Source organism: Melozone crissalis, unplaced genomic scaffold, assembly GCF_028551555.1.
Source record: "Melozone crissalis strain CALT ecotype California unplaced genomic scaffold, PUWL_Pcris_2 ptg000023l_1, whole genome shotgun sequence".
Lineage (NCBI taxonomy): Eukaryota > Metazoa > Chordata > Aves > Passeriformes > Passerellidae > Melozone > Melozone crissalis.
The window spans coordinates 19,696,082-19,710,979 of record NW_026535801.1 but is presented as its reverse complement, the minus strand read 5'-3'; the positions used below and the strand labels follow the sequence as shown (position 1 = coordinate 19,710,979).

General features: G+C 47.3%; 1 protein-coding gene across 1 annotated transcript; it reads left to right on the top strand.

Annotated features, from left to right (window-relative positions):
* Positions 1-5,909: 5,909 nt before the first annotated feature.
* On the top strand, positions 5,910-6,718 carry LOC128937943 (homeobox protein Hox-D1-like). Its single transcript, XM_054277831.1, has 3 exons — positions 5,910-6,217; positions 6,266-6,336; positions 6,456-6,718. The coding sequence occupies exons 1-3, from the start codon at positions 5,910-5,912 to the stop codon at positions 6,716-6,718; spliced, it is 642 nt and encodes a 213-aa protein (XP_054133806.1).
* Positions 6,719-14,898: the final 8,180 nt, after the last annotated feature.

Genomic DNA, 14,898 nt, shown 5'->3' with positions numbered 1-14,898 from the left:
CTGAGGCCCACTGCCCTGAATTGCTTTCATGTTGCAGAAGACAGGGCCAGCAGACATGGTTTCCAGGGGGGAGGAGGAGGAGCTTGTGTGAGGGAGAATCTTCTTGTAAATAAATTCACTTTCTCCTCTGTGACTCTGGCAGAGGTGTCTCCTTTGTAATGCAATAGAAGTCCATGATGATAACCTAATTATTAGAAGTAATGTAACTTTAGCAAGATTGCTGGCATTTTTACAATGTTTGTACAAGCTTCAGCAATCTAGAGGAGAGATACACTTTGGCACAAGCCAGACTTTTTCTTGGCTCATCATTTAAAACCCATAAATTATAAACAAACCCCTTTTACACTCATCAGGAGCTTAGCTCCTTTGCAAGAGCATCTGATGTGATGAACTCCAGTCACCTATTTAAAACACAGCTAGTCAGCCAAGGCCAGGCCTGGGGCTGATCTTACCTTTGCCTTTCTTTACAAATAGGAGGCACAGCACCCCTTCCTCTCCTTCCCTGCTCCCTCCATCTGCTCCAGACCCATAAAAGGGTCAGTGAGCCGGGCCTTCTAAATGCTGGCAGTGATGCTGCCCTATTTGGGATAGGCAGCTGCTGACAGCACTGCTTGAGAGGTGTCAGGGGTGCATGGAGCTTCAGTGAGGCCATGCAAGTTATTTTGTTCAGATCAGTGGGGTTTGGGTCTCCACTTTCTGGTTTGGCCTTTACAGTAACCCACCATTCAATGGCATCCCAGCAGTTTCCCCAGTGCAAAAGGAGCTGAGGCTTTGTGTTATCTCCATGCAATGAGTGCAGGGCTGAGCCACCCCTTTGCATCCTGTTTCTTTTTGAGGGGGGCCCATCAGTGTCCCACTGTGCATGGCCTGGTTAGCAGCACCAGAGCAGGGAACCCTAGACAGGCACAGCCAGGGGCTTCCAGGGATGCCACAGTTTTGTAGGTGCCACTTGTGTTTGACTGGGAAAACAAAGCCAAATGCCTCCTGCTCCATTAGCAAGAGTTCCCTGAGCAGGCACTGCAGGCTCCCAGCCCTGCTCCATGGGCAGGCCAGGGAAGGACTCAGGGGCACCCCCGCGGCTTCCACTATGAGACCACACCAGGGTCACCTGGGGCTGCAGCAACCTTGTCCAAAGATGAAGAGAATGCAGCTGGCTGCACACCCAGGAGGCAAGGGCATGCAAGGAGGAGGCTGGCTAAATAAGAGGGAGCCCACCAGCATAATCTAGAAGACCCCTGACTTTCTTGAGGGCCAGCTGGGCCTTTTGGGCTCCATGGCAAAAAGCCTGAAGGCAGAATGCACCACTGGGGTGTCTGCACCCCTCCAGCCCCATGGGAAACCCTTTGGAACAGCCTGCAGGGACATCCAGGCACTAAAAGGTCAACCTGCCAGGGGAAAAAACAGGGTAAAGGGGATGGGGCTGCTGGTCTACCAGTGAGAGGGTGCCTTGCTGATAGCTGTCAGCTGAGGAGAGAGGAAAGGAGCCGCAGGTTGTGATGCCATCCTCCTACATGCCAGCCTGCTGTGCGTGCCACACACCATGGCAGCCTGGCAAAGGCACAGTGTGCTGCACGGTGGGCAGCCCAGGTGCCCAGCACTGCACTGCAAACCTGCCAGGGAACACAGGCAGGAGCTGGGTGGGCAGCACACAGGGGCTGCTGCTGCCAGGGCAGTGAGGGCCGTGCTGGTGGCTGGGTGTCATGTGGTGTTGTACACTGATGAACAACATACATCTGCTTTTAAAAGGTGCAAGGTAAGCTGGGCCAGAGCTCTGTTGGCTGCAGTCACTTTCCAGGGACTGAATGGCAAGTTAATCCCTGAATGGGCAATGCCTGTCTGCTCCCACGTGAGAGGCAGCAGTGGGTACCCCATGGTGCTTGCTTGCAGTGGCGCTGCCAAGAGAGTGACAGGGCTGGCTCTGTTAAGGGTCAGCAATCACACCAAGAGCGCTTTTTTTACTCGACAGTGGTTCCTCCTACTTCTGCTTGGACCTGAGCCAGCTGGGATCAGAGCAGAAACCCCATCCAACAGAATGCAGTCCCAGAGCTTGAGAGCCATCGAGTAACAGGACAGGACTGAGCCCCTTTGGCCACATAGGCTAAGATACAAAATGGCACTCAGTGAGGTACCTGTGCCTGCACATCCCTAAGCCTCTGCAGATGCTGCTCAGGAGCAGAGGTGAGTCTTTGTCTCTCTTTTTGGAGTCCAGGGTTCTGAAGCTTTCAGAACGTTCTGGGATGAATTACAGAAAGGCTCAGCTTCAATGACAATAAGCACAAAGCAGAGTGAAAACAGCAAGGAATTTGTACTAGACAGGATGGACATCTTCTGGGTAAAAATATTCACAAATGTAGGATTTGAACACTTCGTTTATTTTTACATGCAGTTTTTCTTACAACAACTGAAGGTAGGCAATCCCATGCTGAGTGAGGTACACAGACTCAATCTTTCCTCTAAGAAACATTTTAGGATCTTTGGGAGCCAGAAAGGCAAGAGAAGACAGAAATCTTGGCTGCAAACTCATTGACACCTGTTTTGCACACAGCAGCGTGGCTTACCTTGACACCTCTGGGTTATCAATATGTGTAATATTTTTGTCCCAACAAATTCACAGCCATGGGACTGGAAACAGGGCTTTACATGGCAAGGGGCCAGCGTGGAATCACCCTTCAGAGCAAATCTTTACAGAAGAAGGGATAGACTATCTTCTTCTCTGTGTTCATATAGAGGGTCTTTGTCGTTAATCTCACATACTGGGAGAACACAGGTTCCTGTCCCAGGGGTCACCTGGGAAAGAGGAACTTGTGGCAGGGAAACATGGATGGCAGAGGGAAACACCCTTCCTGAGGGTTGATGTGCCTGCCTGTGCTAGTGAAGGAGCTGAGGATGGCTCCCCTAGAGTGCCAGAACAACTCCCCATCTCTGCCCTGGATTCTCTGTTCATCCCTGGGTTTATTCACATTTTACAAAATAAACTCCCAAGAGCTTCCTCTCCTTCTGTAACAGCCTTTCTCACAGGAGCCTTTGGTGGTTTGTTTGTGCTAACAGGGCCACTGCTTAAATGCCCAGTGTTTGCTTATCTGCCTTGAGGATGCCCATCCCCACCCTCGCTGTCCCCACACCATGGATGTACATCCCCCCCAGCACCGAGAACCAGCTGTGCCCAGCTGGCAGGGCTGCAGCAGCAGAGGGGCTGGTGTCTGCAACCAACAGGACTCAGGGCTCTTTGGCTGGACTTTCTCCTGCATCTCCTTGGTTCCACAGAGGCTTTCTCAGGCTTTGTAGAGGCCCACATACTTCCAGAAACATGGTGACACAAGGACTCATTTGGTCCATTGTTGTTATATAAGTTTTTGCCCCAGCAGCTCCCCTGTCTCACCATCACTTGACTACTCACACAGGCATCCCTGAACCTCCCAGCAATTCTCCAATTGTCTCTGACAGCATCATGTTCTTCACATTCTTTCCCCCCCACTTTTCTTCTTCCTTCTTTTGGCTTCCAATGAGTCCTTCATCTTTTCCATTAGACTCCTTGTAAAAAAACATCTTCAGTCACTCTGTTATCTGTCACTGGAAGTTAACTTTTAAAGTCTGAACACTGAAATTCCTGCATGTAGAAAAAGCTCTCCCTCTAAAGCCAGAGTATCAACAAGAGATGTTTTTCCTGTATTTAGCCACTGATTTCTGCTTTTGTCACCCTTGAACAGTCCTGCCAAAACAAACAGGTAATGAACAGGAAACTGGTAACAGCATCCAGCTGGGTAAATGGAAAGATCGTATGTTGGTGTGAACACAGACAGCTTTTCTAGCATTTAGAACAGTCTTAGGTGTAATTAAACCAGTTGCATTCTGCAAACACAAGACCCAAGTAAAGCAGCAGCCCTGTTCTGAAGCCAATTTTCTTTCCTTCCCTGCAGGCAGGAATTTTTACAGCAGGGGAGACTGAAGAGCACAGATGCTTTGCTGCATGGACAGCCATTCTCTGTTAAAGAGAAAACCTGGTGTTCCCAGGCTTCTGATTTTTCAGAAGACAACATTTTCCAAACTGCTCTGATTGCCATGGGAGTGCTGAGAAAGTTTGCACCATCCAGAATTTAACCCCTTCCTCCAAATGTATGTTTCTTGACAGAGTGTATTTCATTTAAACTGTTCTAATTTTTTCTTCTAATTCTTCTTGCACCCCCTGAAAATAGAAATTTAGGTGATACCCCATTATCAGAGTATAAGGGCAGCACAGCCCATCAGAGTGAACAAGTCTATGCCAAGAGAACACTGAGTGTCAGGACTCTGAGATTTCAGTGCCTGCTGTGTCTGTAGACTCGAAGTTCAAGCACCCTTAAGACATAATCTATACACAACCAGCCTTGCCTGTGCAATAGCTGGTTTATAGTAGATGAACAATATTAGCTGGGGAGAAAGTGGGGCTGATAGAAAGTCATGTCACTGATCAGAGTCCCTGTGCAGGGAAATGCTCCTGTACCTCTGCAGGATGTGCATGCCTGTCCTAGCAATGTGTCCTCTCAGGGCCCCTGCGGGAAAAACCCAACAGATCTGCTCTGAATTCGTCAGCTGGGCATAATGGTGAAGCTGAGCTGCAGAGCACAAATCTCCGTGGGAAAGAGTTGATACTGAGTCAGTGAAATGGTCTGATTATGTCTCCCCATTATATCCCTTTCCTGTCACCAGGCTAGCCCTCTGAAATCCACAGGAGATCCAGAGGGATGTTTCCTTCTCTGGGGATTCTGGTTGCCTTCATGAGGCTGGCATCATGCTTGGTCCTTGCAAAATTTGTGGCCTCTTCCTGACCACAACAAATGGCACTTTTGCCAAGAGCTTGTGGAACTCCTTGAGCTGTTGAGTGGAAGGCACTGGATGATGGATGAAGGTATATAAATTTCATGCTTTTATTTAGAAATAAAATATATTTTTAAATAAAGTACAACCCTTGCATTTGCCAGCTGACTCCACATCCACCTAGTAAGAATTAGAAGGTTGCAAGTCTAATTCAAAGCAGCATGATGTAGCCCTTCTTTGTGTTCCTTGTATGTCCAGTCCCAAGTCACCAAAGCTCTGCCCAGCACACCCTTCTGAACTGCACTGACACACGGTTATCAGCTGAGGCACTGGATGAAACTGATCATTACCCAAATCAAACACCAGCGTGGCTCACACTGGATGGTCAAATGTCACTTGGAGACGTTTAGGGAAAGATGATCATGTCGGGAGTCCAGATTTCACCTCCTTCACCTTGCTGCTGTTTCCTGCCATTCTGAGGGATTGAAAACCAAGAGAGAGTTGGACGTTTTGGCTGGGTAGAGCAACTTGGTGCTCTCTGCCAGCTGTAAACACTCAGTAAACAATGCCGAATCGCCAAGGGAAAAATAGAAGTCCATTAACGGTGTGAGCCTGTTAACGGTGAGGAGATTCATTTTTGAGAGGCTGCAGAGCACTTATCTGATGGAACGAGACCATTAAGTGCCATGAGGTGCAGCAGCACCTCCCCGGGTGGGGCGGCCGGGGTGTGCCGGCTGGGTCCCGTGGGAGCCCCCGGAGTCTGGCCGGCTGCAGGGCAAGGGAGAGCGCAGACGGGCGCCCGGATAGCGGGAAAGCGCCAGCTCGCTCACCTTCCAAACTCCCGGCAAACGTCCCAAGTGTGCGGAGACTCCGTCGAGCCAAGGGGAGCGATCTGTCCCGGGGTAATCCCGGTGCGGCACGGCCGGATTGCCCACCTGCAGCCCCGCTCCAGCCCCGGCAGCCGGCCACGGGCAGGGGAGCTGGGGGCGCCCGGGACCCCCGGCTCGGGCTCGCCCCTCCGGGCTCCCATTGGCCACGGGGCGGGACGTGCCCCGCTCCAGGGCCTATATTAGGGCAATATTGCCCCGGCGGGGCGCGGTGCTGCCCCGTGGGCCATGGAGCTGGGGTACTTCGCTCTCGCCTTTCCGCGGGGGCTGTGCCGCGGTGCCCCGCAGGCCCCGTACCCCCAGCGAGGGGACGGCGCCTTCCTGGCGCTGGGCACCACGGCCAGCGCCGCGTCCCCCCCGCAGGCGCCGGGCTACGCGGCCGCTGCCCCCGCGGCGCTGGGCCCCGGCTGCCGCCCGTCGCGGGGAGCCGGACCGCCGGCCCACGCCTCGTCCATCCTCGCCGGGAGCGGCCGCTCCCGGGACCCCGAGCGCCCCTGCCCTTGCCCCTGCCTGGGCGCGGGCGGCGGGGAGCTCCGGCACCTCTCGCCCGGCCCCGGGGCCGCCCCCGCGCCCGCCCGCCCGGCTCCCGCGGCGGCCCCGGCGGCGCCCCGCACCTTCGAGTGGATGCGAGCGAAGCGGAGCCCGCCCGGCAGAAGTGAGTGGGGCGGCGGGAGCGGGCGGGGGCTGCTCCCATCCCGGCTCCCCTCTGCCCTTCTCCTGCCTCCACCCCCTGCCTCTGCCCCCGCTGAAGCGCGGTGTTTTTCGGCGTTGCAGGCGGCGCGGCGCCGTGCGGGGGGGAAGCTCCCGCCTGCTCCGCACGCACCAGCTTCAGCACCCGGCAGCTCACAGAGCTGGAGAAGGAGTTCCACTTCAGCCGGTACCTGTCGCGGGCCCGCCGCCTCGAGGTGGCCCGCTCGCTGCGCCTCCGCGACGCCCAGGTGAAGGTCTGGTTCCAGAACCGCCGCATGAAGCAGAAGAAGCGGGAGCGGGAGGCGCTGGCCGCCCCCGCCGCCGCTGTCCCGGGCGGCCCCGCCTGAGGCCCCGCGGGGACGTCGGGGCTGGGCTGGAAGCGGCCGCCGGGAACATCGGTTGTGCCTTCACGCGGGACCCCGGGTGTGCTGTTCCGCTGCTCTTTCTGTTGGAACTTTATGTACAGTTTTATTTATGAGGATTCAGGGAAAACCGGCGGCCCGGAGCGCCGCTGCCCGGGGTCGGAGCGGGCCGAGGCAGCGGGAGGGTGTACTCCGCACTTAGCGGAGAGCGCCGCTCCCCAAGGCAGCGCAGCGAGCGGCTCTGCCAGTTCCCCTGGGTTCGGGCGGAGGTGGGTGCGTGGAGGGGCTGCCCCATGCTCCCGAGCCTTTCCCCGTTTTGCATTTAAAAAAGACAGATTCATGCGCTCAGGCAGAGTTGGTACAGAAGGGGAGAAACCCCGAGAAGGCAGAGCAGGGGAGAACAGGGAAACTTCCTCTTACAGGAAGGGTCAGGGATGGTCATGGCATGAATCCAAGATCCCCTTTTGAAAGAAGTGTCCTTGTCTTCTGCCCTGCCCTTTGCTAAATTGCTGCAAAATAGAAGCTGGTTTTGCTTGTATTTATCATTCATTCATTCATTCATTCATTCATTCATTCATTCATTCATTCCTATTTATTTTCCTGATGTGACTGATTTAGTAAAAAAATCTGTTTTTGACAGAAAAAACTGTGAGGTAAAATGTAAAAAGAAATAAAGCCTTAAGAGGAGCACCTCTTCCCATTTGAACTGCAGAGGTGCTGGGATTTCCATTGCAGAGGCTCTGGGCAGCCCAGGATGGGCCAGCGGCGACTGTGCTAACTCCCAGCTCCCCTCACATGTCCGCAGACAAAATAAAGCCTCTTACAGCCCCGAGGGCCAGAATCAGTTCATTTAGCCCTCTCAGTCTTCATTGTATCCCATAGTTAAAAAATTGCATCATTACAAATCTGTTTGCAACAAATCTCACCACATGCAAACCTCAAGACCTGTTGAAGCTCAGAAAGACGCTTGGGTTTGACCAAAGACTAATGCTGGCAAAAGGGAAGAGGAATCCTGGGTCTTTTGCTTGGATAGCTGCACAAAAGAGACTGGCAATGTTCCCACAGATAAAATAACAATGTCAAAGTTGACAAAGGAACCGAGCTTAGACTTTTTTCCCATTTCTGCGTGGGAAAGCAAAACAGCAATGTGGAGAGGAACGATACCTGGATTTACGTGAAGGTGATTTTATTTATTTGTGGACAGGACTTTTATTTTGGACAAGTCTCTTTCTGCCCTGGATTTCTGCTGAGTGTTGGACTTTGGGGTGAAAACCCAATTGTGGGACTAGGGGAGACAGACTTCAAGGAGACCTGTGGAATGCACTGGGTCCCTGTCTGGAAGCCAGCCCCAGACACCAACAACTATTTGTCTTTGTTGGATGCTTGCTGGGTAAAATGAACACAGAGGGAAGATGAAGATGGATGTCTCAAGTCATAAAGCCTGCAACGAAGAAGATTCTTATTCTTTGTAATACTTTCCATCCCCTCAGGTGCCCTTCTGCTCAAGACTTTCTTCTGAAGATTCTGCTGAGGGACTGGGAAGCCACTGCTGATGGAAGCTTCAGCAGAGTGGTGGGAACCTTGGGAAACTGCTCCCCAAAGCTGGGCAGGCAAGTTATGATGATGTTGTGGCAACAAGTCCACGGCTAAACGGGGCCAGGAGCTTCCTTGGCAAGGAGATGGATGTTCCCCATAGTGAACATCCAAAGCAAGGGACTTCCCAAGGCAGAAGGGTTGTCACACATCACATCCTGACTGTACCAGCAAAGGACAACACTGCTAGAGGCTCACGGCTGTACATGCACACAGGCACAGTTTTGTTCTGCACATGGAGTTATGGTTCATGTCCCTTGGGCTGCTTCACTTCATGGCGTAGCCCTAAAAATTCCCAGGACTGAAGTACTCGTGTGAAAGTAGCTGCAACCAAAATGTGTGGTTTGCAGTTCTTCATTAAAGTAATGACACCAAACAAGTGTTTATACTGCAGGCTGATCATTCATTAAAAACCAGGAAATAATATTTCTGCCACCTTTTTTTTTTTTTTTGGAAGGTGTTACTTAAAGCAGAATAAAGCAAAATCTGGTAAAATTAATGAAAATTTGAATAAATCCAATTTGTTTTGCAAGTTGAATTTTAAAGGCAAGTACACCACTAACCAGCTCTTTTCTGCAGCTCTTTTAAAGGTCCATTTTTATGAACTACTCTGTTACTACTCTTTCATTTGTTTTTTTTTAATACTGCAAGTGAGCATAGACATACAGCTGGAATAACTCATTTTTCTCAGAACATGTTTCACATACAAACTTTAGAAAACAGCTGTATTTTCAGTTGCCTCCAAATTTGTCGCATGTCTATGGGGTTGCTTGTTTGTCAGCCTTTTATTTTCCTAATGATTTTGACATTTGTGCCAGGCACTTCAGGCCAGAGGAATGCTTTCTGTACTGCTGGCACACTCCTGCACTACCAGCATGGAAAGAAAGATTCTCATTGATTTCAGTGGTGCTGGATCAGACCATTAGAGCACACTAAGTCTTTTACAATGAATGTTTTTGTGACATATATTTTCCTGAATAAATAAATATGTGTCCTGGCCTTGTAGCAGTGCACAGTTCTGTATCCATCAAAATGACACAGACCAAATTCACAGAGATTTACTCTGAAATTAAGATGAAAGCTTATGACTCTCTTATGGCAGTCTGAATTTGGTGGTATGAACACAACTATATTCTGTCTTAAGAACCAGTACTTTGTATTAATTGTGATTTCTGCTCACATTACAGGGCCAGTTTAATAGGATCTTTCTCTTCACAAACAGTTCTAGCTGTATGAGGATTAGATATTGCTCCTTTGCACTATTCTGTCAGCAAGCTACCCAAAGGAAGGAGCTAATGCAAGTCACGTGCCAATTCTTAAATAATTAAATAAAAAATGCCTGTGATATCCGTGAGACAAATAAATGATAGATAAGGTCTAAGATTCACTCATTTAAACTTAATCCCAAGAGTTGTGTCTCACACATGCTCAATTCGATGCCTAGCAGTTGAAAACAAGTTTCAGATTTGGCAGCTAGTTGTAAAAGCACAAGCTGCAGTTTTCACTGCAGTCGGAACAAAATGTTCCAGACTGGACTCAATAGATACCCACCACCATATAATTTTTCACAGATTATGAAACTACTATTTCCTGGCCTTAGTTTTCCTCAGCCATCATCAGAAACCACAGAAAGACCATTCTCTCTCAGTCATATATTAATTTTTGCCTACTGACTGCTGCTCAAAGGGCCCCAGGCTACAAAGCGATATGAACAAAGTAATTTTTTATGTGTTCCCATTTTGCCTCAGAACAAAAATATTGATTTGGAAGGCTTCCAAGAGGAAAAAAAAAAATTGTAAAATTACTGTTCCTAAGTGGTATATGTGAATGTAGAGATTTAATATCTTTTGGATAGGTAAATGATAAGAGAAGAACGCACCTCTTTGAAAACCAAGTTTAGGCAAGAACCCAGGCTTGCCTGGGTATCTGTCTCCCCAAGAGGACCAGATTTAGTATGTTACTGCTTGGAATTACAGCACAGGGAGCACCTTGCTGAGGGTCAAACCAATGACTCTGTTTTATGCTATGAGCTGTATATCCAGGTTTATTTTGACCATGCAAGTAGCCAGCAGTAAGCTAGAAAAGAAAAAATGCAACCCAACCCCCACATTTTAATCTCCTTTTGAAAGTGTCCCTCTCCATTATTTATTGGTACAACCTGGAACTGTGGTTTATGCAAATAATGGTACAGATTGCTAGCAGAGGAGAACAGACTACAATTTCTTATAAGAAAAATCTTTGCAGACAAAATTACAAATTGCAAACACCTCCTTGGAGTTGCAAGAACTTGTATCTAGCAGCTAAGAAATCGTGATTTGTCCTGCACCACTCTGCTAGCCTAAGTGCCAGGGAGCCCCCAAGAACACTTGCAAATCCCTGACAAGTGAAGAGAAATAGGTATGGGGAGAAACCCCAGATGAACATGGCTGTTACCAGTTTGTCATTAAGAGGTGACTGAAGTTTAGGGGACACACATTCTGTTCTATTTGCAATATATGGCTACGTACAGCTATGTGTTTATGTGATTCACTCAATCTCAATCATGGTTTTTTATAATTTTTCCTAATGTCAGTGAACTAAGGAGTCTTTGGCAAAGGAAAGTCACCCTGATAAAGAAAGATGAACCAAATGACAAATCATTCTTCTCCCTATCATAACAATATCTGTTATTCACATGTCTACTTAACCACATCTCTAAAATGCCCCCATATAATTCTGGGAAATATATAGAGAAAAGATGCTTCACAGAGCCAATGCCTTACTGTAGTTCAGCTTTATCTGGAAGTCTTTTGCTGTTCTTGATCATCAGCCAAGTGAACAAAGTAACCCTCAGCTGTAAATCTTCCTTGGTTGTTTAAGCCCATTTACTCTTACATAGAGTGTTAAAATCTCTGCTGGAGATACAGTCCTGAGAACTTTTTGTAAAGTGGACAAGGCTTCCTTTATACTGAAAAAATTTAGACCACTGGTCCACAAAAAAGCTTTTCATAAACAATTTTGATACTCTTGTGTTTTGTTTCTTTAAAAGACAACAGCCACTGGTGATTAGCAGATTGAAAACCACTAGTTTAAGCAAACAAACAAACACAGGAACAAATCCAGTCACTTTCTTTTCCACTAGCCTAGCAGACTTCCCACCACCTGGAAAATAGATCTTTTTTACTACGCTTCACCAGAAAGCACAGTATTGCAAATAATAGCTCAAAAAATTTCATTTTGTTCTGAAAAATGTGGCATTTTAAACCAGGATGGTGTACATGCCTTATGGAAGTGTTTAACAGGTCTAACTCAATCAGTCTGGCCTATGGCCCTGACCTTAGAGCGAGAACCCTACACTGCCAGCACGGGGGACACACTAACCTGGGTGCTTGAGCCCTTACACAGGGAACAAAGACCTCAGCAATGCATCAATCCATGCTGCTGTGGGTGAGCATAAAATGCCACCCATGTGTGAATTCAGAGGATCAGGAGACCTGCTTCTGTGGGGCAAAAAGAACCATTCTTTCTGCCCATACAGGCAATGGAAAACACCTGTAACCCAGTAATATGATTTTGGTGACATTAGCATAGCAGGAGGATCTGAGAGCTAAGGCTTTCCTGCCATTACTCTTCAACTTAATGGCTGTGCTACACTAAATCTACATTCCTAATGCCTCTTTTTATGTTCCTTTAACAAGTAAGCTAGATGAAACACTATAAAGTTTAGAGTGGTATTTGAAAACAGATAAAAATATCGCTAAATTTTTTAATGACTACTCAGATCCGATTTTGCCCAGTTACTGTTCAGATAATGGAGACAGTTTCTAATCCTAGCAACCTCTAGTATTTGATCCACATCTTAAGCATAGATATTGGAATAATTATTTTTAATACACAGACATTTATAGATTTATAAATTACCCAATTTATGTGGAGTGACATTTTCTTCAACATCCAAGCGTATCAGATCCAATGATAATTATCAAACAGTGTTAAAAGCCTATCAATAAAATAATCTATCTTTCCCTTTAGAAATCCAACTGAGTAAATGTGTAGTAGGCATATGACATCAATGAGCTATCAACTCCATTTTCTCAGGCTGGAGAGACCAGCCCCCAACAGTGCATGTAACAGGGTGACTTCTTCTAATAGGTCCAAGATTTTGTAAAATTTTGTAATTGTAACCAGCACTGTGAGAAATGTGACTAATTTCAATGTGACCAGGAAGAAAGTTCAAAAAAATAGGACAGGACTGGCTGAACACTCTTAATGTCACGTCTCACTTAAGAAATGGACCACCTGGTGCTTCTGGTTGCTTTTCAAATGTAGCACTAAATCAAATAGATTTGTTAATCTGATTTGGGACTTTACATGTGCCAATTGTTACAGCAAGAGTTATACAAGAAAATGGCTCTCACAAATCTGGTGTAAGGATAAATTTGAAAGAAAAAAATAAAGATGCACCCAAACAAGAATAAAACCTTTACATCCTGTCTGCAGGTGGTCAGTGCCATTCATCTGTGATGCTGTTGCGTCCATCACCAGTGATCTAAGGCCTGCAACAGAGCTCACCCATCCCAGAGGCAGATGGCCATGCATTGGAAGAACCAAGAATTGGAAGAACATGGCTTTGGCCTGTTTTTCTGAAGAAAAATGTCCTAAATTTGAATTTCATTGTATTCAATAAAAAGATGATGGTGTGATGGCATACCTAGATGTTGTTGGCATCAGTCACATCCAGACAGAGACACCCAGATCTGTGGTCACTGCCAACCTGCAGTTTGTGTCCTGAAGTCTTCATCAGCTGCAGCCTGAGCCTCACCAGTGGCCATATGATGTACCAGCAGTGTCACCAATTGCTCACATTTGCTGCATTTGTCACTTTCAGGGCTTGTTCTGCATCGGTCCTCTTTGCATCCAGCTCTGCTGAAAGTTCAGGCAGACCAGCCATCTGACTCATCACTGCAAGTCTTCTACACCAGCATTAATTTAACTAAACACATTTAGTTCCAAACATCTGACTAAGAGGGTTTCAGATCCTGGCAACATTACTCTTGTAACTTTTGCCAGCCTCCAGGGAGCTGAGAGGAAGTAAGGGATTTGGAACATCATGCATACACATGGCTGTTAGCTGGACTAGGCTGGAATTTAGCTGGATTAAGTTGAAATTTAGCTTGCCTGTGCTCCCTGCACACTTATATAAACTGAATATGGCTCATATGGCTCAAAATATTTCTCAGCCAGGCATTCCTTTTCCATGTCCCAGTGCTCAAAGAGATAAAAAGTGCATCTTATTTGCAAAATGTTCTGAAATCATTGGTGCACAACTTTTTATTTCTGCTTGCTCTGTCTCTACAAAGACCAAAGAAAACACCTGGTGCTTTTCTCACATCCTTCTCCTGGTGCCAGGAAATCTGATCTGCCACATCTCCTCACAAATCTCAGGAGGTGCCCAGCCACACCAACTCATACCTACAACCAGAAAGACCGTGTGTTTTTAATGTATATACATCCAAGTTATTTCAGTCAGCATATTTTTTTTTTCCTTACCACAGTTGTACCCTGGGGAGAAACTATGTCAAGTATGAACTTCTACAGCTGTAATGAAGATATGGCAAAGCTTTTCTTGTTCCTTTTATGGAACAAGACAATGATTTTAGATGGAATAGACTCAACTTCTGAAGTTTCTGCTATGTTGAATCTACTGAATCAGTTCTCAGCCTCCCTTAAAAATATAGAATGGCACTCTGATGATGAGGCTATGTGTCTAAACTGGAGGTGTTGGAAAAAACCCCCAACAAACCCCACTAGAGAAAACTTCTTATTTATGAGATACATGGGGGAAATGATTCAGAAAATAAATTCACTTCCCTCTAAGCTTTTTAAAAGAGGAGATTTCACACCTAGAGGTAAAGTTTTACAAAAGATCATTCAGCTCTGCAGCATTTAGCTGTAAAAATGGAAAAGCCCCTATAAACAATGGGTTGGTTCTACAAGGACTAAGTAATCAGGCAGAAGCAGTCACAACTCTTTTGCTGAAGTGAAATGAACAGCATGAAAAGCCAAGTCCTAAGCCCCATCCTGGCTCAGCAAAGACAGCATTCACGCAAGGTCAGCAAGGCTCATGTCCCTGCTCCTGCATGTTGGTCTCCCTAAGGCACTCCCCAGGGCTGTGGAGGTTCAATGGGATGGCTTGGATCTGATGAATTCTCTACCAAACTTTCTTCTCAGGTGTTCTAAGAGCTCCACACATAGGACTGATGAAGGGTTTTGTAGGTGGGTCTTGCTCCCTCTCCCTTTCTTAGATCATTCAAAGGGTTTTGGTTTTATTCTGGTGTGGAATAGCAACACATTTTTAATCTCAAAAATCTTTTGGGACAACGCAACCATTTAGTGCCCAGCTCTACAATAATTCACAGCACATCCCTCTTACAGTGTGTTGCAGATAACCATTTCACTACAGCTGTCTCTTCCCTCCATGCAGGGTAGGCAGTTTTGATCATTTCTACAGGAAGAAGAAGAAAGTACTTTCTTTCTATGCTGGCCTCTAGAAGAGGATTTAGACCCTCTCACAAGGAGCTTTGATGAATTAA